At 45.6% G+C, this 26,914-nt stretch overlaps 1 protein-coding gene across 16 annotated transcripts in view; it reads right to left on the bottom strand.

Moving 5' to 3' along the window:
- Positions 1-26,914, bottom strand: part of phldb1b (pleckstrin homology-like domain, family B, member 1b) — a 355,881-nt gene that overhangs the window by 62,977 nt on the left and 265,990 nt on the right. For 10 of the 16 annotated variants that reach the window (XM_068054111.1, XM_068054109.1, XM_068054110.1 and 7 more), the window contains 6 exons: positions 26,569-26,706; positions 9,222-9,350; positions 8,468-8,623; positions 7,666-7,776; positions 5,295-5,384; positions 1,892-2,017 (listed from right to left, as the gene is read on the bottom strand). In XM_068054111.1, the coding sequence (XP_067910212.1) occupies positions 1,892-2,017; positions 5,295-5,384; positions 7,666-7,776; positions 8,468-8,623; positions 9,222-9,350; positions 26,569-26,706 (750 nt within the window). The remainder of the gene's footprint in view (positions 1-1,891; positions 2,018-5,294; positions 5,385-7,665; positions 7,777-8,467; positions 8,624-9,221; positions 9,351-26,568; positions 26,707-26,914) is intronic. The other 6 variants (XM_068054114.1, XM_068054121.1, XM_068054120.1 and 3 more) reach the window with 3 other exon arrangements.

Below are 26,914 nucleotides of genomic sequence, written 5' to 3' on the forward strand. Positions count from 1 at the left end.
TCCCATATTCCCTACCACCTACCTACATTAGGGGCAATTTATAATGGCCAATTCACCTATCAACCTGCAAGTCTTTGGCATGTGGGAGGAAACCGGAGCAACCAGCGAAAACTCACGCGGTCGCAGGGAGAACTTGCAAACTCCGCACAGGCAGTACCCAGAACTGAACCCAGGTCCCTGAAGCTGTGAGGCTGCGGTGCTAACCACTGCGCCACTGTGCCGCCCTAAATGTAATGAAACCTTTTACGATCACTCCACCATTGTCCATCCGTTGATAGCAATAAGACCAACCCTCAATGGAGTTATGACTGTTCACATGCAAATCAGTGAAATCCTTTATATTGTGGGGATTGGCTCAAGTGTGCTACTGTTGTTCTGCTCTACGACTCTGCAATATGGAACTCAGGCCAGGTGAAGTTCAAAACAACCTCTGTGCAACAACAACAACAACAACAACAACAACTTGCATTCACGTGGTGCCTTTACCGTAGTAAAATGCCCAAAAGCACTTCGCAGAAGTGTTCTCAAAACAAAATTTGACACCGAGCCACATGAGGAGATATTAGGACAGGCATTCAAAAGCTTGGTCAAAGAGGCCAGTTTTAAGGATCGTCTTAAAAGGAGGAAAGAGAGGTGGAGCGGTTTAAGGAGAGAATTCCAGAGCTTTTAAAAAAATATTCTTTCATGGGCTGTGGGCGTCGCTGGCAAGGCCAGCATTTGTTTCCCATCCCTAATCGCCCTTGATTCAGAGCCACATTGTCAACCACATTTCTGTGGGTCTGGACTCACATGTCGGCCAGACCAGGTAAGGACAGCAGATTTCCTTCCCTAAAGGACATTAGTGAACCAGATGGGTTTTTACATCAATTGATGATAGTTTCATGGCACCATTACTGAGACTAACTTTCAATTCCAGATTTTTTAATTAATTAATTGAACTTATTAATGAATTGAAATTAAATTCCACCAGCTGCTGTGGTAGGCATTGGCCTGGACCTCTGGATTACAAGTGTCAGTGACATTACCACTACACCACCGTCTCCCCCTTGGGGCCCAGGAAGCTGAAGGCAGAGAGCGATTAAAATCGGGGATGCTCAAGAGGCCAGAATTGGAGGAGTGAGAGATCTTGGGGGGCTGTAGAGCTGGAGGAGATTGCAGAGATAGGGAGGGGCGAGGCCATGGAGGGATTTGAAAACAAGGATGAGAATTTTTAAATCAAGACGTTGCCAGGCCAGCAGCCGATACAGATCAGTGAGCACAGGGGTGATAGGGGAACAGGATTTGGTATCCGGGCAACATGAGAAATGTACTTTAAAACCCAAACTGACAACCATCACCAATGTTGGGAAGAGTACGAAAGTAGATGAACTCAATCAAGAGTAGTCGCCCTAAACTCAATTCTTGATCTACTGTGAAAGAAAAACCAGATCAGCAAAGAGACTTCAATAGGCTTGCCAACCCTCCAGGATTGTCCTGGAGTCTTCAAGGATTAAAGATAATCTCCCAGGCACTGCTGCAAGCACAAGACCATTGGGTGATGAAAACAAAAGCATCCTTTTTTTTAAATGTTTGTTTGAACATTTTGTTTTGTTAGTTATAAAAATATTCAATAGAGGGAAAAAAGGCTATTTGGCTGTGTGAGGCAGTTGAAGGCAAGAGGTCTCGTGATGAATCCTCCAGGAATATATCCAACCAGAGTTGGCAACACTAATCTTCTGTGATTGAGATTCCAGGCCCTTGAAATAAGAGGATAATGTTCAAACACATTGCACTATTCAGTCCTTTACGCAGTGAGTCTTCCATTGATTATCAGTGTCAGCGTCGGAGTGAACACAAGCGGTTTTCTTTTTAAAACAAACACGAAACATGCAGTAAGTGTTAGTGTGGTTACCTCCTGTATCTTGGGGCACGTTGGGGTGGAAGGAGAGGGGGATAGAGAAGCTGCTTTTCCTGGTAAGCAATGCTGGGGTTTAGTCTCCTCTAACATGTCGCTAGGCTCTGTGATGTGAAGCATTTCCTGTTCAAAGGGCAAAGGTTGAAGTAGCATAGCAATGAATGAAAATGAAATGCGTGTACCAAATTAATTCAGAATATTTTTGTAAAGGACTAATGTTTCATTAGCTCCAGAGTTGGTTCACTTATTGAACACCACACTATTAACTCTTCCACTTCCACAAACCCCCACTGTTAATTTCTCTCCTTCCCTCCTCTCTGCTGGTGATCTCTCATACTGGATATGTTTCTACAAGCACTGGCTGCCCTTGGGTACCACATCAATTCTTCATTTGTGAACGTTAGTGGGCTTCTCAACCACAAAAGGCCTCACATTCTGCACACAGACAGTCAACTGGGGTAGAGAGGAGGGAGGAGGTTGGAGGAGAAGTGGGGAAGGGGGGGGGATGGAGGAGAGGGAGATGGAAGGGAAGAGGAATGGAGGGAGAAGGATGTAGCGGATAGAGGGAGGGATATAGAAAGATGGGGGAAGGTGAATGCAGGGAGAGGGAGGGGGAAAGATAGACAGAGGAAGGGGGATGGAGGGAGAGGGAGGGACAGAGGGAGAGGAAGAAAGATGGATGGAGGGGGATGGAAGGAGGGTGGGACATGGAAGGAGGGTGGGAAGAGATGGAGCAAAGGGAATGGAGGGAATTTTTCCCTTCCAATGTATAAGCCAACTGCAGTTTACTCAGGACCAACCAGAGATTGAACCTGGGACCTATCTGACTCAGTACCACAGCAAGGGGGGGGGGGGGCACATACCCTCTGAGCAACTGGGGGTGATTCTGTACTAACTAGTATTCCAGACTATACAGCAAGCATCAGGGATTTAACTTTGTGTTTGCATGTTTTCAGTCACACTAGGCAGCATCTTGTGTATGAAACCATTATTAAAGAAGTAATCAACAGAAGTTCACAGATAACTTCACAATAACCTGAAATGTTTTACTCTTTACCCAGGGAGTGATGAGAAAGTGGAACTTGCTACTACAGGGAGTAGTTGAGGTGAATAGCAGAGATACATTTAAGGGGATAATGGATAAACACAAGGGAGAAAGGAACCGAAGGATATGCTGGTAAAGTGAGATGACGGAGATTAGGAGGAGGCTCATGTGGAGCATAAACACCAGCATGGACCTGTTGGGCCGAATGGCCTGTATCTGTGCTGTACATACAATGTGATTCTATTCTGCCATCTCCATGATGAGGATTTATAATCTTACAGGAGGCCATTCAGCCCATTGTGCCTGTGCTAGCTCTTTGAAAGAGCTAGCCATTAACTTCCCTGAAGAAATAATTCAAATTATGGAATATTCTATAATTCTCTTTTAATTATTCTGTTTGAAGTTCATAAAGATTTGTTTTTCAACATGTTGCAGTTTAATTTTCTCTCTGAAGGACCGGATGAAGTATTAAACTCCCTGCATCCATTGTATGGAGGTCACTAATCCCATTCATTTTAAACAGAACTTTACATAAACACATTAAGTTCTGTCTACAGGAGGAAATTAAGCATCTTTAGGATTTCATCAATGATATTTATTCTGCATTAAGTCTTAGTGATTCGTGTTCCGGCAAAATGTAATATTTATCAGCACAGAGAAAAGTCAAGAAATAATTCAAAAGACCTTTCTTAATTGAAGACAAGGATCACTTTAATTACAAAAACAGCTACACTGCAGAAGCTGTTGCACTTGGTGCCATCAGCTCTGGACATACAAAACGTATTGGCAACAAACTACACTTGCTACACTTGGAATGGCTAATCTCGGGAAACCTAGTCTCAAAAAACCCTGGAGGCAAAATTTGCTCCAGTAGCACGACAAAGGGCGATAGCCAATCGGAGGCCCGTTTTACACTGAGCCAATTTACTTTCTGACTCCGGACAGGGTCTAAAACGAGCGTCTGATTCGCTGTTGAGCATTTCTGCGCTACCAGCAAGGACCAGTTCACCCCTCCGCTTCTACCCCACTGCCCTTCCCCCACCCCCGTCCCCACCCTCATATCTTCCTGACCCCAATATTAACAAATCTGGCACATTTACTCTGGAGTTGTCATCAGCTGTGAGGCATTAAAGTATTACATGAACTGCTCCAGATTTCCCTTTTGCTCCTGTTGAAATTAATTCCAATGGGATAAATCCCACCCCATTCCATCGTTGTACAGAATCCCCATTAAATGCCATTCCAACAGACTAACTCCCTTTACTCTGTTACTGTTTGCTATTGAGTCCCAATGGCATGTCGTATTCCCACTTTGTTGTGTTCTTAAAGAACTGTACGTTTCTCCTGAAACACCTCAAGTATTTACTGGTGTTTATCGGCAATCCTGGAGAGGGACTGAAACAGAGATTCAGCGTTTAAAAAGGCACAGCTTATTGTCGGAAGCAGACTGTATCTTGTGAAGGTGTAGATCTGAATACTGAGGATCAAAAGGTTAAATACAGCATGTGGCTCCAATGCTATATTAGACTGAAAGCTGTCAGGAATTTGGGGCTTGCAAGCTAGAATTTCTTGAATGCACAAGGTGATGTGTCAAAGATAGTGTCAAAACTCTTTGGGAAAGTCTCCAAACCCTCAGAGAAACTGATGGAAAGCCATAGGAGATGGGAAAGGTGAGGGAGAGGTGGGGGGGGGGGGGGGGGCAGAAAAATAGCTCACAAGAGATTTCAGTTGAAATTAATAAAGTGGAGTGAGCAGGAAAAATTTTGATAGCGGTCCAAACAGGGCCACTGTTTAGCTCTTTAAACAGGGCCTTTACAGCATTGCAGCAACCATACTGGCTGTTTCCTTATGTAACACTCTCCTGGCTGGTCTCCCACATTGTACTCTCCGTAAACTTGAGGTCATCTAAACCTCTGCCCGTGTCTTAACTTGCACCATGTCACATTCACCTATCATCCCTCGACCTGAAACGTTAACTTTGCTTCTCTCTCCACAGATGCTGCCTGACCTGCTGAGTATTTCCGGCACTTTCTGTTTTTACTCCTTAAGACCTACCTCTCTAACTAAGCATTTGATCATCTAACCTAATATCTCCTTTTGTGTCTCGGTGTCATACTTTGTTTATACAACACTCCTGTGAAGTGCCTTGGAACATTGTATTGTGTTAAAGGCACTGTATAATTATACGTTGTTGTATAACAGGTCAGTGCACCTCACAAGTAATTCACAGCATGTGGGAAAGCACTATGAGCTGTTTTGACTGAAAAAAGCACTCTGTAAATGCACTTTTGTGCCATCATTATCCAATATCCAGGGCCCAACAAATAGAAACTGTAATAACATAGACTGTTTCACCTCTTTTAATGCTGTTGAGCCTTTGGAAAAGGTCTTGCCTCCAGTCACCAAGAAGTATTGCTTTTCCAGATTGGTGAGTTTGTCTTTTTCCTAGGAAGGAACACATTTTGAAAATTAGAAGAAAGGTGTCATTAAACACCTTAGGCAGGATTTTGGGTTTTGGATCGGGACCCTGACGTTGGGGTCAAATGGGGGTCAAAACCCCACAGTGAGTGGAGATACAGTCACCCGGCAGTGATTTTCCCCGAATTGGCCAATTAGAGGCCAAAGGCTCGCCATCCAATTAAGGACAATGGTCAGGCTTTGGAAAGCCAATAGGAGGCCCTCCAGCTTGGAAAGGGCAGCAGAGCCCCTTTTCAGGTAAGAAAGGGAAAGTGGGTGTTTGTCTTGAGGCACCCTCTATCCAACTTTTTAAACTTTCAAATTAAAAAATGCCATCAGCAGCTGGGCCATCAACTTGGAGGGGAAATCCCTCCACAGGGTGGTCTGCAGCCAGAGCTGTAACCAGGCAGGTGACTGTTGGGGGGGGAGGGGGGGATTGGGCCTCAAAGATTGCCTAGAGTGCTGGCCCCATGACTTGCCACTGAGAGGCCATCTTCAGGCAGATGGCCTCGTCCCTGATGCCTCTTTGGGTCCCAGACAATAGGCTTTAATTCCTCTTAATTGGCCACCCCTGCCGACCCCCATCCCACATCTGGGAAAATGGCATGGGGGTGGCAAATTTTCACGCTCGCCTACCTCCGTGCTTGCCCCCATCGGGGACAGGTGGGGGTGGGGGGAGAGGGGGAGGGGGAGTGGGGGTGGGGGAGGGGGAGTGGGGGAGGGGGAGTGGGGGGGGGGGAGAGTGGGGAGTGGGGGGTAGGGGGAGTGGGGGAAGGGGTGGGGGTGGGTGAGGGGAGTGGGGGAGTGGGAGGGGGTTGGGGAGGGGGAGAGGGGTGGGGGAGGGGGAGGGGGAGTGGGAGTGGGGAGGGGGCGTGGGAGTGGGAGTGGGGGGGGGAGGGGGGGAGGGAGAGTGGGTGGGGGAGGGGGAGTGGGGGAGTGGGGGAGGGGGAGTGGGAGTGGGGGGAGGGGGAGTGGGGGAGGGGGAGTGGGAGTGGGGGGGAGGGGGAGTGGGGGAGGGGGAGGGGTGGCGAAAATTCTGCCACATGAGGTTGAGATTCAAGATGGAATTGGACGGTGGTTTAAGCTTCGAAGTGTACATTGTGAACCACCGCAATTATCACTACAGTAAGGCAGAGACTAACCACATGACCTGCACATAGGCCGTTGCAGCAGGCTGGAGGGATATGCTGCACACTGTCCAGGGCAGGCCTCTCCCCTCAGACTGACCACCGTCCTGCTGGAAGTTACATTAACAGCAGTCAGCAAAGGACTGTCTGGTCCATCCAGCCAGTCCTGCTCAGCACCTCACCTCTCCTTGCAGCTGCCCTTGAACCTCCCACCACCCACTGTGAGACAGGTATCATTACAGTACCATCATGCAATGGCACAGAAGGAGGCCATTAGGTTCATCGTGCCTGTGCCAGCTCTTTTGAACGAGCTATCCCATTAGCCCAAGCCTCTGCTCTTTCCCCATCATTTTGTTAATTTTTTACTTATTACCAAGGTGCTCATGAAATAAGAATTTAATATTTTGGTGGGGTGTGCAGTGAGGGATCACTGCAAGTGCTAACACCTGGTCAGCTGGTACTTAACCCCTGCTTTGTACACAAGTTTATATTACTCTTCAGTTGCAAATCCCTATTGCAATAGAGACATGCCAATTAAGAAGAGCTTAGACAAAGATTCAATTAAAAAGAATGTTCAAGTGTGAAGGTCAAGAGCACCTAGAAAGGAACATCGGAACAGGAGGCCATTCAACCTGTTCTGCCATTCAATCAGGTCATGGCTGATCTGTATCTTAACTCCATCCACTTGCCTTGGTTCCATATCCTTTAATATCCTTCCCCAACAAAAATCTATCAGTAAGTTTTGAAATTTTCAGTTGACCCCCAATAGCTTTTTGGGGGAGAGAGTTCCAGATTTCCACTACCCTTTGTGTGAAGAAGTGCTTCCTCACATCAACCCTGAACAGCCTGGCTCCAGGTTTAAGGTTAATGCCTCCTTGTTCTGAACTCGTCCACCAGTTCCTGTCTATCTACCCTCTCAATTTCTTTAATCATCTTAAACAACTCGATGAGATCACTCCTTAATTTTCTATACTCAAGGGAATTACAAGCCTAGTCTATGTAATCTGGCCTCATAATTTCACCTTTTCAGCCCCAGTATCATTCTGGAAGGAGTAGCACAGGGAGTCAATATCAGCACAAGGACAATGGGGCCAAAAGTCCTCCTTCTGATCTGACGTTTGCATCATTCTAGATGTCATTACCTCCTGAAGCATCTGCATCATTGCACTTTTCTCCCTGTTCAATCTCTCGCACTCTTGAAGAGCCTGAAAACGGATCTGATTGGCTTGATTCTCCAAAGCAGAAACCTTGTCCTGTGGAATAAAGACAGACATGTTTGAGCCCGTAATCCAGTGCAGGACTGACTGAGTGCTGCACTGTCGGAGGTGCCGTCTTTCAAATGAGACATTAAACTGAGGTCCCGTGAGCTCTCTCGGGTGGATGTAAAAGATTCCACAGCCAAACAGCTATAACTTCAAAGACGAGTAGGGGAGTTATCCCCAGTGTTCTGGACAAGATATATCCCTTAACCAACATCATTGAAACAGATGATCAGGTATAAGAACATAATTCGGCCCATCGAGCCTACTCTGCCTTTCAATATGATCATGGCTGATCTTCAGCCTCAACTCCACTTTCCCGCCCGATCCCTATATCCCTCGATTCCCTTAGTGATCAAAAATCTAACGATCTCAGTCTTGAATGTACTCAACAACTGAGCATCCACTGCTCCCTGGGGTAGAGAGTTCCAAGGATGGTCATTATCACATTGCTGCTTGTGGGTTCTTCCTGTGTACCAACTGGCCACCAGGTTTCCCTCCATTACAACACAGACTACATTTCAAAAAGTACAGGAAGTGCTTTGAGACATCCCGAGGTTGTGAAAGGCACTGCCTGGGTTGGATTCAAACCCAGGTCTCACCGCCCAATACTACTGCCGAGGAAGTGCTATTGAATTTGGAGGGGTGAAGAAGGGGGGAGTTGGAGTGTTGCCAGGGGCTGTACCTTTCTCCGCATGGCGCTGCGCTGGTATTCAGCTTTGTCCTGCTGAAGCTGTTGACTGACTGTCTCCCGCTCCTCCTCCAGCCGACTCTCCTTCTCCAACTGCTGAAACTCCAGGTCCTCAAACAGTTTGGCTTCAGATTCGAGAGTTTCCGCTTCCTAGGACAAGTCATGAGAGATTCCATAACTTAACGGCAGGGAGAAGGAAAAATAAGCTTGCTTCCTATCCTCCAGCTTGGCAGAAAACCCTCCCAGCAGATCTGGATGCAATTTGTTTACAACTGACCTACGATGTAAAGAGCTCAACTACTCAATCTCTCCTGCAGTCTCGAACCCTCATAAACCATCAAAGTATTTAGTTCAAGGCTTCAACATAAACTTTCAAAAGATGCAGAGTGTAAATCGTTGTAGTATGTTATTGTCATGTTAAAGCAAAGTTAATAGTGCTTTTAAAAGCAGGTTTTTAAAGCATTCCGTTAAATTGGATTCCATTTAAATGAACCTTAAATCGACCAAAAAACACCAAAATGCCACACTTATCCAATCATGCAAGATTCATTGCTAGCTACCCCAAAACCTCCTGGGTTTTATATTTTGTACAGACGTCCGCAAATACCTTATTTAAACGGTTCTGATTCCAGGATTCCTAATCGCCTTTTTACAGGGACATTAAGTACCTGGAATCAGCCACTGTGCAGGGACAGAGAGGTCACACGATCCACAGGGACGGAAAGCCAATGTGATAGGAAAAACTGACCCTTTTGAGGTGTTCCTGTAACTGCTCCCTCATTGATTCGGGGCAGTTATCAAGCTGGCTCTTCAATTCATGGCAATGTGATTGTAGTCTCTGTACTTCTCTTTTCTCAGCATCAAGCTTTACCCTTTCCTGAATTTGAAAACAAAAACAAAAAAAAGAGAAAAAAAAACACACTTCTCAAATCCACGCCATGCAGAAGCCTAAAGATTAGAACAGTGGTATTGCCAAAGAAGGTTGGAATGGAGAACTAGAGTTGGGTTTTGGGGGTGGGGAGCGAGCTTCATGAAGAGGCCTGAGACTAGATGCCATTTTGAGCTTATTGTTGTTAGAAAGATTTTGTTTCAGCTCTTGAACGATTCATATAAAGAAAGTCTGGAATCTTACTGGGCGACAGGAGGCCATTCAGTCCATCGTATCTGTGCTAGCTCTTTTTAAAGAGTTATCCAATTAGTCCCACTCACCCTGTTCTTTTCCCATAGCCTTGCTCATTTTTCTTGTTCAAGTATTTTTCTAAAATTTTCCCGACCTCTCTTTTTTTGTAAGTTATCTATCGTTGTGTGGTTGGATGTTTTTCTGCTGTGTGCTATTAGTAATAAAGGTTTGCCAACATTACCAGTCATTGTTCTTCAAACTAATCATTGTGTGAAGTGTTTTGGAGATATCTCATGAGGCATTATCAACTCAAGTGCTTCCTCATTCAATATGTTTGACTGATGGACACATGGGATTTCATTCAAACACATGCCAATAATTGAAAGATGCAACATTAACGACAAGTGTTTCAAATGAAGGACCTTGATCGAGATTTCACCTCCATATGGACATCTTTCATTCGGGGAGTTGAGAGGGAAGGTTTGGTTTGCCTTATTCAATAATCGCTGGTGGGAATATTCTAGAATTTGCCATTCCCCAATTGATCCATTCCATTGATAAAGGCTGCCACTAACCCAGGGTCCAGCCACTGCACTGGTCAAAGATTAATTCCCCTTTCCCAAACCTCACTGAGTCACAAGACCTGAGGAGGGTGGAGAGCAATTTTCCAGGTTTCCCCCTTTTTTGGTCTTGTTTTTTCTCCCCCTTTTCTTGCCTCTCCCAGGAGATCACATGACTGCGAAGGGGGGTAGGAAGTGTCAAGTCACAATGCTTCCGACATTGAGAGGGCAGGGCAGGTTTGATAGACACAGCTATTTTTTTTCTGCCTGCAATGTTCACATGTCGGAACTCCACGCAGTATAAGCCTTTTGTATCACAGGATGGGACATGGCCATCCTTACAATTCCCTCCCCACTCCCTGTGATTTTCTGCTCTCCTGAAGATGCTAACATGCAGTTCCATGGACACGGACACTCCCCTCGTACCCTCTGAGAGGTAACGGGAAGCAAGATGACTGAATAATGAACAGGAGCTGGATTTTACTGTACAGAATTTACAGTACAGCTGTACTGGGTTTTCTGCTGCACACAAGCCTCCTCCTACCCCTCCTCATCTCACATTATCAGCATATCCTTCTATTCCTCTCTCCCTCACGTGTTTATCCAGCTTCCCCTCAAATGTATCGATATTATTCAAAGAACAAAGAACAAAGATAATTACAGCACAGGAACAGGCCCTTCGGCCCTCCAAGCCTGCGCCGATCCAGATCCTCTCTCTAAACATGTCGCCTATTTTCTAAGGTTCTGTATCTCTTTTCTTCCTGCCCATTCATGTATCTGTCTAGATACATCTTAAAAGACTCCATCGTGCCCGCATCTACCACCTCCGCTGGCAATGCGTTCCAGGCACCCACTACCCTCTGCGTGAAGAACTTTCCACGCATATCCCCCCTAAACTTTTCCCCTTTCACTTTGAACTCGTGTCCTCTAGTAATTGAAACCCCCACTCTGGGAAAAAGCCTCTTGCTATCCACCCTGTCTATACCTCTCATGATTTTGTACACCTCAATCAGGTCCCCCCTCAACCTCCGTCTTTCTAATGAAAATAATCCTAATCTACTCAACCTCTCTTCATAGCTAGCGCCCTCCATACCAGGCAACATCCTGGTGAACCTCCTCTGCACCCTCTCCAAAGCATCCACATCCTTTTGATAATGTGGCGACCAGAACTGTACGCAGTATTCCAAATGTGGCCGAACCAAAGTCCTATACAACTGTAACATGACCTGCCAACTCTTGTACTCAATGCCCCGTCCGATGAAGGAAAGCATGCCGTATGCCTTCTTGACCACTCTATTTACCTGCGTTGCCACCTTCAGGGAACAGTGGACCTGAACACCCAAATCTCTCTGGACATCAATTTTCCCCAGGACTTTTCCATTTACTGTATAGTTCACTCTTGAATTGGATCTTCCAAAATGCATCACCTCGCATTTGCCCTGATTGAACTCCATCTGCCATTTCTCTGCCCAACTCTCCAATCTATCTATATTCTGCTGTATTCTCTGACAGTCCCCTTCACTATCTGCTACTCCACCAATCTTAGTGTCGTCTGCAAACTTGCTAATCAGTCCACCTATACTTTCCTCCAAATCATTAATGTATATCACAAACGACAGTGGTCCCAGCACGGATCCCTGTGGAACACCACTGGTCACACGTCTCCATTTTGAGAAACTCCCTTCTACTGCTACTCTCTATCTCCTGTTGCCCAGCCAGTTCTTTATCCATCTAGCTAGTACACCTTGGACCCCAAGCGCCTTCACTTTCTCCATCAGCCTGCCATGGGGAACCTTATCAAACGCCTTACTGAAGTCCATGTATATGACATCGATAGCCCTTCCCTCATCAATCAACTTTGTCACTTCCTCAAAGAATTCTATTAAGTTGGTAAGACATGACCTTCCCTGCACAAAACCATGTTGCCTATCACTGATGAGCCCATTTTCTTCCAAATGGGAATAGATCCTATCCCTCAGTATCTTCTCCAGCAGCTTCCCTACCACTGACGTCAGGCTCACCGGTCTATAATTACCTGGATTATCCCTGCTACCCTTCTTAAACAAGGGGACAACATTAGCAATTCTCCAGTCCTCCGGGACCTCACCCGTGTTTAAGGATGCTGCAAAGATATCTGTTAAGGCCCCAGCTATTTCCTCTCTCGCTTCCCTCAGTAACCTGGGATAGATCCCATCCGGACCTGGGGACTTGTCCACCTTAATGCCCTTTAGAATACCCAACACTTCCTCCCTCCTTATGCCGACTTGACCTAGAGTAATCAAACATCTGTTCCTAACCTCAACATCCGTCATGTCCCTCTCCTCGGTGAATACCGATGCAAAGTACTCGTTTAGAATCTCACCCATTTTCTCTGAGTCCAAGCATAACATTCCTCCTTTGTCCTTTAGTGGGTCAATCCTTTCTCTAGTTACCCTCTTTCTCCTTATATATGAATAAAAGGCTTTGGGATTTTCCTTAACCCTGTTTGCTAAAGATATTTCATGACCCCTTTTAGCCCTCTTAATTCCTCGTTTCAGATTGGTCCTACATTCCCGATATTCTTTCAAAGCTTCGTCTTTCATCAGCCGCCTAGACCTTATGTATGCTTCCTTTTTCCTCTTAGCTAGTCTCACAATTTCACCTGTCATCCATGGTTCCCTAATCTTGCCATTTCTATCCCTCATTTTCACAGGAACATGTCTCTCCTGCACGCTAATCAACCTCTCTTTAAAAGCCTCCCACATATCACATGTGGATTTACCTTCAAACAGCTGCTCCCAATCTACATTTCCCAGCTCCTGCTGAATTTTGGTATAGTTGGCCTTCCCCCAATTTAGCACTCTTCCTTTAGGACCACTCTCGTCTTTGTCCATGAGTATTTTAAAGCTTACGGAATTGTGATCACTATTCCCAAAGTAGTCCCCTACTGAAACTTCAACCACCTGGCCGGGCTCATTCCCCAACACCAGGTCCAGTATGGCCCCTTCCCGAGTTGGACTATTTACATACTGCTCTAGAAAACCCTCCTGGATGCTCCTTACAAATTCTGCTCCATCTGGACCTCTAACACTAAGCGAATCCCAGTCAATGTTGGGAAAATTAAAATCTCCTATCACCACCACCCTGTTGCTCCTACATCTTTCCATAATCTGTTTACATATTTGTACCTCTATCTCACGCTCGCTGTTGGGAGGTCTGTAGTACAGCCCCAACATTGTTACCGCACCCTTCCTATTTCTGAGTTCTGTCCATATTGCCTCACTGCTCGAGTCCTCCATAGTGCCCTCCTTCAGCACAGCTGTGATATCCTCTTTGACCAGTAATGCAACTCCTCCACCCCTTTTACCTCCCTCTCTATCCCGCCTGAAGCATCGATATCCTGGGATATTTAGTTGCCAATCATGCCCTTCCCTCAACCAAGTCTCAGTAATAGCAATAACATCATACTCCCAGGTACTAATCCAAGCCCTAAGTTCATCTGCCTTACCTACTACACTTCTTGCATTAAAACAAATGCACCTCAGACCACCAGTCCCTTTATATTCACCTCAACTACTTCCTGTGGGAGCGAGTTCCACATTCTCACCACTCTCTGGGTAAAGAAGTTTCTCCTGAATTCCCTATGGAATTTACAAGTGACTATAATATAGTGATGGACTCTCTCTCAAGTGTAAACATCCCCTCTATGCTTACTCTATCAAACTCTTTCATAATCTTTAAAGGCCTGATGTTGAATTCTACCGCTTTTTCTTCCAAGTTAAAGTAAGCCCTTCCCCTCGCACTCTCCGGGCACATGGGAACTCAGGATTTTTTTTTGTGTGAAATGGAGTGCACAATAGCTGTGAGTCTCAAAGGTGATCCAAGCTCAACCCATCCCAACATTAGCCGATACTCCTTCACTTGCTTGGATATCTTCCAACTTTGCAAAGCAACGATATGGCAAAAATGCCATAAATTTTCAAATACAATACACCCTTTGTGTATAATACGCACCTCTCCCCAGACAACTTCTTGGGGGAAGCAGGGTGTGTGTGTGTGTGTGTGTGTGTGTGTGTGTGTGTGTGTGTGTGTGTGTGTGTGTGTGTGTGTGTGTGTGTGTGTGTGTGTGTGTGTCAGGGTGTGTGTCAGGGTGTGTGTGTGTGTGTCAGGGTGTGTGTGTGTGTGTCAGGGTGTGTGTCAGGGTGTGTGTGTGTGTGTGTGTGTTTGTGTGTGTTTGTGTGTGAGTGTGTGTGTGTTTGTTATACTCAAAAGAGTTACTATTTAAATAATACTGATGGCAGCTAAATTATTTCTCACTTAGCCTCTGACGCCAAGTATGTGACACTTCGCTAACAGACACCTGGATTGTCTCCCTATGACTGAGAGAATAGATGCAGCACATTGGGTAAAGGTAATCCATACAGACCAGAAGATCCCTATCTCTCGAAACTCCTCCTGCCTCACAACCCACCGAGATCTCTGCACTCCCACAATTCTGGCCTCCTGCGCATCCCTGATTTTCATCGCTCCACCATTCGCAACCATGCCCGTCAGCTACCTGGGAATTCCCTCCCTAAACCTCTCCACCTCTCTATCCCTCTCTCTTCCTTTAAGACGTTCCTTAAAACTCAACTCTTTGACAAAGCTTTTGGCCACCTGTCTGAATATGTGGCTCGGTGCCATGTTTTGTTTGATAACCCTCCTGTGAAGTGCCTTGGGATATTTTACTACTTTAAAGGTGCTATATAAATGTAAGTTGTTGTTTTGGCCTTTCAGTCTATGCTTAGTTAGTTGCTCTCAGTGGGGGCAGGGTGGGACTGTGCACCTCAGTTCCCAAGTTAGGCTGCAGAAAAAAATTGGTCACTCCTGATCAATAAATAGTCAGTGGCCCCGGGCGTGTCGACATCAGATGGAGTCGGGGAGGGGCACAGAATATGGTTGCACACCATAGTCAAATAGCTTGTCAAACTTTCGCTGTTTCAGGTGATTCATGTAAAATGGCCACTTGAGTGAGGTGCAGAACAGCTTCCAGTGCCTGTGGAACTGGGTCCCAGGAACAGTAAGCAGATAAAGGAGAAAATCTGGGTGGGAAAAAACCCCACCTCAAATGGTATTGTTTTGTTCACAGAATTATAGAATTTTACCACACTAGCAGGCCATTTGGCCCTTTTGTGCCTATGCCAGTTCTCTGAAAGCACATCATTCAGTCCCATTCCATCCCAGTCTAATCATTACAGTCCAACTGACAAGATTTAACACCCTGAACACACACAGTAAATATTCTGCTGTGAGTCCTCAAGGCAGAGGACTTTGAATCTGGGAATAGGAATCAGCTTTGTTTGAAATGGTCAGCCCCAAGGAATTACACATTACAGGTGACACAGTTTAGACCTTCCTCTACATCATAGCTTCTCAAACTGAGATCGATGAGGACATCCCACAAAGTTTGCCGGGTCACCTGATTATTGACCACCAAGGGTGGGAGATACTTCATGCTCCAATTCTCTTGCGCACCTGCCTCGATTTTAAGATTCTCATCCATGTGTTCTAATCCCTCCACGGTTCTCCCTTCTCTGTAACCTTCTCCAGCCCTACATTCCTCTGCGCTCCTCCAATTCTGGCCTCCTGCTCATCCCCGATTTCCTTCGCCCCCCACATTGGTGGCCGTGCCTTCAGCTCTGCGATGCTCTTCCTAAACCTCTCCGCCTCTCTCTCTCATCCTTCAAGACACTCCTGAAAACCTTCCTGTTTGATTGAGCTTTAGGCCACCTGTTCTAATATCTCCTTATGCAGCTCGATATCAAATTTTGATATCTCCTGCGGAGGTGCATGGGACGTTTTACTACATTAAAGGCGCTATATAAATACAGTTCGAAGACACCGGACTTACTCCACCTTTGGTGGCTGCTCCATCTTTTGGAAGTTATGTTGGAGGGATAGTCAGAAATGTATCAGTATTTGGAGGACCCCAATTCTCCTACCCCCCACCCCCCCAAATGAAAACATTTGAAACATCTTCACTATTCTTTCTCAAGCGGGAAACTTTCTGCCCACAACGGATAGTTTTTAAAATATTCGTTTTGTGCGCATCACGCGCTAGGCCAGCATTTACTGCCCATCCCTAATCGCCCTTGATCAGAGTGACCATTTCAGAGGGCATTTTTTTTATTTAAGAGTCACCCACATTGCTGTGGGGTCTGGAGTCACATGTAGGCCAGACCAGGTAAGGACAGCAGATTTCCTTCTCTAAAGGACATTAGTGAACCAGATGGAACCAACAATTCACAATGGTTTTAAATTCCAGGCTTATTAATTGAATTTAAGTTACACCATCTGCAGTAGTGGGATTCGAACCCATGTCCCCAGAGCATTAGCCTGGGCTCTGGATTACTAGTCTAGTGACATTACCACTACACCACCACCTCCCCAGCTGCACCAAACCTAGTAACCACATCACCACTTCAGCACCAACTTTGCCAAATTCCAGGCATTTCTGCAGGATTAGCTTATGCTCACCAGGAATTCTGCTAGGACCAGTTCCAAATTAACTTGCTTTTACAGACATCGGGCAGTGTGTAGACTCGTGTGTCAGCGTGTCCAGCAGGGATTTGGAACTGGTCTCAGAAATGAATGGTCAAGTGTTTGACCCAATTAGGTCACCCTTCAACTTTATCCCAGTCCCACAGCCATTGGACCACAGGTGCTCGGTACTTTTTATAATTCTGGTCTAACTTCTGGGACATCAGTTCCCACTCTAGGCTTGTTCTCTATCATTTCTTCCCACATTCTACCCTCTGTAAACTTGAGCTCATCCAAAGCTCTTAACTCGCACCAACTCCTGTTCATCCATCACCCCTGTGCTCGCTGATCTACACTGGCTCCCAGACCAGCAACCCCTCAATTTTAAAATTCTCATCCACGTTTTCAAATCCCCCCATGGCCTCACCCCTCCCTATCTCAGTAATCTCTTCCAGCCCTACAACCCTCCAAGATATCTGCGCTCCTCCAATTCTGGCTTCCTGAGCATCCCAGATTTTATTCACTCCACCATTGGTATCAGTGCCTTCAGCTGTCTGGGCCCTAAGCCCTGGAATCTCTTCCCTAAACCTCTCCACCTCTCTACTTTGCTTTCCTCCTTTAAGATACTCTGTAAAACCTTCCTCTTTGACCAAGATTTGGTCAGCTGCTCTAATATCGCATTATGAGGCTTGGTGTCAAATTGTGTTTTATAAAAAGTGCCTTGGGATGTTTTAGTAAATAAGGATGCTATATAAATGCAAGTTGTTGTTGTGTGCAGACACTGGGCTGTGTAAGGAAAGTACACATTGGCACAGGTCCTGTATCCAGGCAGTGAGGTGGAGGGTGTGTTGAACCTCTTTACTGCTCCAGCTGCAGTGGGACGTCAGCCAGACACTAGGTTTGGCTTTAATTCCTAATGATTACCATGAGCTGGGGGCAGGGAATTGCTCTGCTCACTACGTGTAGCAATGGCATAAACACATTCAGATAAACAATGTTGACCGTTTTCGAAACACAAAGTGATTGGATCAACATCACCCTCCCAACGATCTCCCGGAAACACTTAACAATCCCAATGTATACTGAAGGAGAGATTTTAAAAAATCTCAAACTATGCTGATGCAACATTCACCTTCCCTGTGCTGACTGACCTGCAATGCAAGTTATTCACCGGGTAGATTTTTCGGTTTCATCGATAGGGATAAAAATTGTATTTGTGAGGACCTCCCATCCCAGTGTTTCAGGAGATTGCGTGTAGAGAGAGACTCTGATACTTGATTAAAATAAAAGAATGACTTTGGAAAGAATCTCAGGCCACTTCTTTCATTAAGTAATTGAAAGCAAGAAATTTGCATTACTGGTTCCCCTGGCGAGACACGAGGAGGGGATTTTGTTTTCCCATCTGAGTGACCTGCACATGGTGAAGTCTCGTCCATCTTCCTCTGGCCATGCCACAAGATTAGGAACAATAGCAGAAAGACGTCATAAACAACCGGTTAACCTCATACACAAACATCATTAATTTTTTTGTGTGATGATAAAAGCAGTGCCTGGAAACACGCACACAGTCCTGCACAACTGCTGAAGCACGGACATGCAGTCAGATCACTACCGCTGCTTCTGCAGAGGGCAGGGTCAGGTAGGGACGGGGCACAGAGGAAGCATGGTCACTGTTACCTCCATTCTGTTACCTAGGAGACCGTGCGAGAGACAAAGCATGCGGAAGCAGAGGAGAAAAAAATGGTCAGTACCTCAAAGAGTTAACACAATTAGAAGGAGTTAGTAAACAGAAAGTTAGAGACAGTATTTAAGCAAGAGTAAAGTGTGTCACAAAACCCTAGACTATGGTAACCCTTCAATATCAATTTTTGTCTGCCCAGTTTGACCTTTGTACTCTTTCTATTGCTTGCTGAAAGCTCGAGCCCACTTGGGGGAGAAAGGGATGAGAAAGGTTTACTGTACGTCTGAGTCCGCAGCTCCGATTGGATCTCACAAAAATCCGAAACTCAAATCTACAATTCCCTTCTGATAGGGTGCAACCACCAACGTCAGTATAATTTGCACACTATGACCGCAATTTGAATGGGCCAGGGCCCAAGGCTGGTCTGTCACTGGGCAAATCTGCACAGGATCCAAATTCAGACTCATCCAGATTGAGAAGTGAGAACTTCATCAGGTAACAGTCGACAGCTCACACAGGGCTGCTCCTGTGCGGCTCATGTATCTCAGTGTCATTACTAGTGTGTAACAGTACACACTGACTAACAAGGTAACACTTCACTCAAATTGGTATTGGATGGCTTGTGTCAGTCTCTGGGTTAACACTCTCAATGCAAGATTTTGGTGACAGACACGTTTGATTTTTTTGTACAAAGACTCCCCCCCCACCCCCCTCTTGTCTGCTGGCAATTCTGACCTCACTTTGCAACCATCACAACTGCACTGGATCCCTGCAGAACATCATCTGAGTGACCATTCTATGCATTTGGGGCTAGGTTTTGAGAGTCAGCAGGCTATTTGACTATGGAAACATCGCAGCTTGTTTGCAGCCAACCTCTGCAGATGCGCACTTTGCACCTGAGCTAATATTCAAAACTAGGTTGAGTCGTGTTGATGAGGGAGATAATCAGTGCCCATCTCCCCAGTACCTTGGAGAGTTGAGCTAACAGTGACTGCAGACAACTGCCCCCTTCATGTCATGTGAAGTGAAGTTACCTCTTTTGTTATGCGTAACACCAAAGATTACAGCCACACTGGATAAGTGTCAGAGACAAACCTTGGGAGCACAGATCAAGTCTCCAACCAGCAGATTCTGCTGTTGGTGTAGATCGGAGGTCATTATTCTAGTTAGCTCTCCTGGCACAGAAACTTGCTGCTTGAGGTTTGGGGTCCATGTATTAAACTTTCAGCCCTCCTGAGTTATAATTAATGACTGGAAAACTGTAGGGCCTTGAATGGAGCTGACCTCCACAGAGTATAGTTCAGTCTCCCCTCCAGGGCAGCACCAGACCTAAGGGTCATCAGTGATGCAGAGTAAAGCTCCCTCTACACTGTCCCATCAAACATTCCTAGGACAGGTACAGCACGGGGGTTAGATACAGAGTAAAGCTCCCTCTACACTGTCCCCATCAAACAGTCCCAGGACAGAAACAGCACGGAGGTTAGATACAGAGTAAAGCTCCCTCTACACTGTCCCATCAAACAGTCCCAGGGCAGGTACAGCACGGGGTTAGATACAGAGTAAAGCTCCCTCTACACTGTCCCTATCAAACACTCCCAGAACAGGTACAGCATGGGGCCGAGAATGGCATTTTAATTTGAGTTTTTTGTTTATTTATCTGGTTTTAATAAAGTTATTTTAAAACTGTAAATATGTATATAAAGGGGGCCTGAGGAATAAAGGCCACCTTATAAAAAAAAAAGAAAAAAAATGGGGTTAGATACAGAGTAAAGCTCCCTCTGGTCTCTCCCTACAATGTCCTACCACTGTCTCCCAGCCACTCCCCTATCCCGGTGTTTTCTCATTTCCCACACCAGTTCTCCCTGCACCTTTCTTTAAGCAATTCCAGAAGCCGAGTAATTATTTTACTAGGATATATAATACATAGTTGTGCCTTTCGCTCAGTAATTCAAAATTGTTCACTTTTCATTGCAAAGATTCCCTCCAAATGTAATATCCCGTCCCTCTGTGAGAACACACAGGCTGAAAAGCTGTAACAAGCCAACACATCCAGAGGGTTGACGTCAATTATCTGTTATCCAGTGACCCACTGTGTCCTTCACCCCTTCCCCACACCTACCCGAAGATCCTGGAGGTTAGACTGCAAGGTATAATATATTGAACCTGTTGAAATTTTCAGTGTTTTTATGGAAATGGAAACACAGGTGAATTCAGACAGAGTGAAAGCAGATAAAGAGGCTGCTTTATTTAAAGAGGCAAATTGATCGGAACAACACTCAACACTGAACAACATTCGGAGTAAGGCCCTGCCAACAATATTTTAATAGAACAAGAGAACCACAAGAATTTCAAAAGATATACAAACTGGGAAGTGAGAAGAGGGAAAATGGGAGAAGGGGAGAGAGAGAGAAAGAGGGAGGGAGAGAGAGAGAAAAAGGGGGAGAGAGAAAGAGGGAGGGAGAGAGAAAGAAAAGGGGGAGGGAGAGAGAAAGAGAGAGAAAAAAAGGGGAGGGAGAGAGAAAGGGGAAGGGAGAGAGAGAGAGTGAAAAAGGGGGAGGGAGAGAGAAAGGGGAAGGGAGAGAGAGAGAGTGAAAAAGGGGGAGGGAGAGAGAAAGAGAGAGAAAGGGGGAGAGAGAGAGAAAGGGGGAGGGAGAGAGAGAGAGAGAAAAAGGGGGGGAGAGAGAGAAAATGTGGGAGAGAGTAAAAGGGGAAGAGTAAGGGGGAGGGAGAGAGAAAAAGGGGGAGAGAGAGAGACAAAGGGGAGCACGAGAGACAAGGGGGGAGTGAGAGAGCGAGAAAGGGGGAGAGAAAGAGAAAGGGGGAGAGAGAGAAAGAGGGAGAGAGAGAGAAAGGGGAAGAGAGAGAGAAAAAGGGGGAGAGAGAGAGAGACAAAGGGGAAGAGAGAGAGAGAAAGGGGGAGAGAGAGAGTGAGAGAGAAAGGGGGAGAGAGAGAAAGGGGGAGAGAGAGAGAAAAAGGGGGAGAGAATAAAAGGGGAAGAGTAAGGGGGAGGGAGAGAGAAAAAGGGGAAGAGTAAGGGGGAGAGAGAGAGAAAAAGGGGGAGAGAAAGGGGAGAGAGAGAGACAAAGGGGGAGCGAGAGAGACAAGGGGGAGAGAGAGAGAAAGGGGGAGAGAGAGAGAGACAAAGGGGGAAGAGAGAGAGAGAGAGAAAGGGGGAGAGAGAGAGAGAGAGAGAGAAAGGGGGAGAGAGAGATAGAAAGGGGGAGAGAGAGAGAGAAAGGGGGAGAGAGAGAGAAAGAGGGGGAGAGAGAAAGGGGGAGAGAGAGAAAGGGGGAGAGAGAGAAAGGGAGGGACAAAAAGGGAGGGAGGGGGGGCAGATGGGGAGAGAAAGACGGTCCCACCACAAATCACCAGCACCATCACTGCATACAAGGTGAGGGATAGTTTCACAAACAGAGATTGTTTTCTTAAACATATTTATGTTTTAGCAGCTTCTAGGAATTAACTATTAAATCTCAATTAATCAGTGTGTGTGTTTCACTTTATTGATATAACAATCAGCAACCTTGTGAGTTGTCCATCTGACTCTGGTCAAAGTATTATTCCTGCTGTGTGACAGTAGATTGTACCCTATCAGGATTGCATCTTCCATTTCTTTCTTTTTAACCATTTTTTATTTCCCGCTTGTACCGAGTCTCACTGGGGCATGGGTTTATGGGTATCAGCTGTCTGAGAGCCCATTCTTTGTGATCCTCATTTGGCAGGCTATTCAACTTCAGGGACCATCACAGAGGAGGCGGTTTGCGCTCACACAGACACACACCCTCCAGCAGGAGTTCGGGAATGGGAAACCTGGCTGATTCTTTCTCTCCCTAACTCAAGGATATCGTGCCACTTGTGCACACCTCTGTGAGACACATGGCTGTTAAGCAATAACGCAGTACAGGCTGGGAATCAACAGAGATTGTGTAACCCACCCCCACGCCATGGGCATTACAGCCCAGCTCGAAATTGTCCTGACCCAAAATCCTGCAGTGGGAACACTGGGTGATTAAGAGCACTGGAGCTAGGATCAGTAAACTTTGCAGGGATGGACTCCGAGGCTTTTGCAATCCCTGGCCCAGTGCTACACAGAATGGAAAGTTACTGAGTTATCCTTTGTAAATCTACACAAACAGGGTCCACTTACAGCTTCCTAGAGTGACACCACTATTCCTGGCCAGAACGGAGAGAATTTAGTAATTACCCCCATCAATCACACATGGACTGACTGCTGGAAGTGACCGAGATTGATTTGACATAACATATTATGTAACTACCTTTCTCTCTGCCTTTTTCTGGAGAAATAATCCTGCTTTTATCAGGTGACATTGCTGTAGTTTTGGTAATGAGTTCTGTTTGCTGCAGTTCGTGGAGACTCTATTTAAGTACTCTCTATTTGCTATAGACTGTTTGCTGTGGGTTCCATGGTTTCTCTGCCTCCCATCAACTCATTGGCTGACACAATGGTGTCAATACTCACATCGCCCTGTTGCACCCCAACTTACAGTTCACTTCCTATCACGAGGATTATTTACAGAAATACTTGATTTTTTTTCTATTCATCCTTGGAAAGTGGGCGTCGCTGGCCAGGCCAGCATTTATTGCCCAACCCTAATTGCCCTTGAGAAGGTGGTGGTGAGCTGCCTTCTTGAATGGCTGCAGTCCATGTGGGGTAGGTTCACCCACAGTGATGTTAGTAAGGGAGTTCCAGGATTTTGACCCAGCGACAGTGAAGGAACAGCTGCCGAATTACTATCAAATCACTTTTGATTAATGCCTCCAAATCACTCAACCTTTTGTTATTAATTCATGTTTTGGAGTTTTAGGATTTAATTGCATCTTCTCTATTTTTAGGGCACTGGTTAATTAAGTTGATATTAAGCTCCTGCCTGCACTATTTTAACTCATTGTATTAAAAGAATAGAACATATGGGTAGTATTAGTAGTTATGTTACTAGACTAGTAATCCAGAGGTTTGGACTAATTATCTGGAGACATGATTTCATATCCCACCACGGCAGCCGAGAAATTTAAATTTAAGTAAATCTGGAATAAAAAGCTAGTCTCAGTATTGGTGACCATGAAACTACTGGATTGTTGTAAAAACCTGTCTGGTTCACCAATGCCCCTGTAGGGAAGGAAATCTGCTGTCCTTACCCGGTCTGGCCTACACGTGACTTCAGACACACAGCAATGTGGTTAACCCATAACTCCGAAATGGCCTAGCAAGCCACTCAGTTCTATTTGAGGCAGCTCACCACCACATTCTTGAGGGCAATTAGGGATGGGCAGCAAACGGTGGTTTTGCCACTGATGCTCACATCCTATGAATGAATAAAAATATAGAGCCAGATAGGAACTTAACATCAACACCCTTGTGGGTGCTGGGAAAGGGGAAAGGGGCCTTCAAACCTCCCCTAAAATGTATGTTCTTTTATTGGTCCGCTCCTTCTTTCGAGAGAGCACACCTTAAATCAATTGATAGAAACAATGGGTGTTCTTCCAGATCTGGTCAGTCCAGTTTGAGGTGCTGTAGCCTATAGGGTTACAGACCAAGAGCTGGATAGTGGGATGAGGCTGGATAGCTCTTTTCTGGCTGGTACAGAAATGATGGACCGAAGGTTCCCTTCCGTTCCATAAACGTTCTATGTTTCTTTCCATCCTTGTCTTCCTACACTAACACTATTCCAATGACACTCAATGCAAGCTTGGGGAACAACACCTCATATTTCGATTAGGCACGTTAAGACCTTCCAGTTTCAACAACTTTCGATCATTCCCACCACTCCCATTTTCTCGGACAGCAGGTGCTGGTGACAGTTTACTGTTGCCATTTACATCTCCCTCGGGACCATCTTTTGTTTCTTTACTTGTCCCATTATCACCCACCATTATCCCTTTTGTCACTTAATCTCTCTTGCCCACCATCCTATCACAGATCTTACTATTCTGTCTTTCCATCCACTCCCACCCCCACTTCCCCTGCCTCTGAACTTGCTTAAAACCATTAAATCTCTTAATAACTTTCAGTTCTGATGAAAAGTTAACTCTGTTTCTCTTTCCACAGACATTGCCTGACCTGTTGAGTGTTTCCAGCATTTTCCATTTATATCCCTTATTAAATCTCAGCCAAAATCTTTCAATTACACTACCGCTTGCCAATCAGTGACTTTTCCCTCTGTTTGAACACTTCTGCTGCTTCGTGCCTGGGGCTAAGCGGTTATTATGACTCAACACTAGTTACAAGACAGTCTTTTGTCACTGCATCTGGGCGTTTTAAAACAAAGCTGAGATATTTGAGCAGTAAGGTGTGTGACACGATGCAAGTGCAGAGATCTGCTGCTGCTCGTACCGTCAGAGATCACGAGTTGCAATCAATTTACAGCAAAGAAATAGGCCATTTGGCCCATCAGGACCATGCTGGTGTTAACGCCCCACATGAGCCTCCTCCCACCCGATCAGAATATCCTTCCATTCCTTCCTCCTTCATGCTCTTATTTATTTTTTTTAATTTTTATTTAGAGATACAGCACTGAAACAGGCCCTTCGGCCCACCGAGTCTGTGCCGACCATCAACCACCCATTTATACTAATCCTACACTAATTCCATATTCCTACCACATCCCCACCTGTCCCTATATTTCCCTACCATCTACCTATACTAGGGGCAATTTATAATGGCCAATTTACCTATCAACCTGCATTTCTTTGGCATGTGGGAGGAAACCGGAGCACCCGGAGGAAACCCACGCAGACACAGGGGGAACTTGCAAACTCCACACAGGCAGTACCCAGAATTGAACCCGGGTCGCTGGAGCTGTGAGGCTGCGGTGCTAACCACTGCGCCACTGTGCTGCCCTTATCTAGCTTCCCTTTAAATGAATATTTGCTATTCAACTTAATTACTCCTGGGGTAGCGAGTTCCACATTCTCACAACTCTCTGGATGAAGTTTCTATTGAATTCCCTATCAGATTTATTGGTGACTGTCTTCTATTGATGGCCCCTAGGTCTGGTCTCGCCCACAAGTGGAAACATCTTCCCTACATGCACCCTATCAAACCCTTTGATAATTTGAAAGACATATATCAGGTCACCCCTCAGCCTTCCCTTTTCTAGACAGTAGATTCTAAGCCTGTTCAATCTTTCCTGATAGTTATAATTTCTCCATTCGGGTATCATCCTTGTAAATCTTTGAAGCACCCGCTCCAGTGCCTCTGTAACCTCTGGAGAGCAGAGCTGTTCACAGTGTTCCAAGTATCTTTAATTTTTTGGCTGAGCTAATCATTCCTCCATTCACTGTCCCCCGAAGGTACTGATTTGTACTTTGGTCCATTCCCAATGCAATGCTTCCAATACTTCACTTCAGTGTCCATGTAACCTGTGTGAACCTATAGGGTGAATGTGGGCAGGTTATTTGACTGCTGGTTTGTTGCAGCAGGGCTAGATCCTGTCTTTCCCCTGGTTCCCATGCACCTTCCAGCAGCAGTCACTGAATGATGCCCATGAACTGTTTCCCCCTTCCTCCCCGAAGCTCAGGGATGCTACAACCAACGTTAACCTGCAGATCTTAAACAACATCTGCGTTTAAGCTCAGTACATCCCATTGCAGTTCTGCACCATGTTAAATGTAAATACTGTTCATGTATCTAATATCCTCACTACAGTTTTCCACACATGGGCAATTTCTGCACAGGAACGCAGAAGCCTTGGTGCAAACGCATTGTAACGTTTATCTTATGGCACAGCCTACAGGATGGTTCTCAAGCCCAGATCTTAACGGGACAAACACCTCAACATTAAAGAGTTGCTGCCAATGCCTGGTCTGCACTTACAAATTTATTTGGTCATTTTGTCACAACCCCTTTTGTTACAGTGTTAGTGCCGGGCAGTCAGGAGTTGCTAAAAACACAACCACCAGCCCCCAAATCACATTACCACTAGTGTGGCCAAATATCATGGCCTGGACAACAGCCCGTTCTGATCTGCAATGGAAGCAGTTGAAGGAATGACAGTGTCACAGCACTAAATCGAGCAGATTTAATATCACCGACTGGGGGAGGTTAACTGGAATACATGGATGTTCCTGTGTTTGTTCTAAAAGCTGAATGAGAACATGTGCTCTAAAAGGGGAGGGAGCTCAGCTCCGTTGCTAAGCTCCTTCTCCTAATTTCTGCATCTTGAAGAAATGAACGATAAAAGATTAGAGAGAGACCTGAGCTAGGATTGACTGTACCTTGTCTTTTTCTCTCTGTATGCTGCTCTCCAGCTCCAAAAGTTTCTCCTCTAACTGTTCAATGATCTCCTGCTCTTGACGGATTTGGGCAACTTCAGATTCCTGCTCTCCCTGAAGGAGGGCGCGCTCCATCTCTGCCTGCAGGGAACGTTGAAGGAATAACAATCAACGTTGTGTCCGTTTAAAAATAATTTTTAATCAAGACTTGCATTTATATGGCGCCTTTCACAACCTTAGGACCTGCCGAAATGCTCTGCAGCCCACGAAGTAATTTTTATTGAAGTGCCGACACTGTTGTAATGTAGGAAACGCAGCAGCCAATTTGTGCACAGCAAGATCCCACAAA

This window comes from Heterodontus francisci, chromosome 22, assembly GCF_036365525.1.
Source record: "Heterodontus francisci isolate sHetFra1 chromosome 22, sHetFra1.hap1, whole genome shotgun sequence".
NCBI classification, from domain to species: domain Eukaryota; kingdom Metazoa; phylum Chordata; class Chondrichthyes; order Heterodontiformes; family Heterodontidae; genus Heterodontus; species Heterodontus francisci.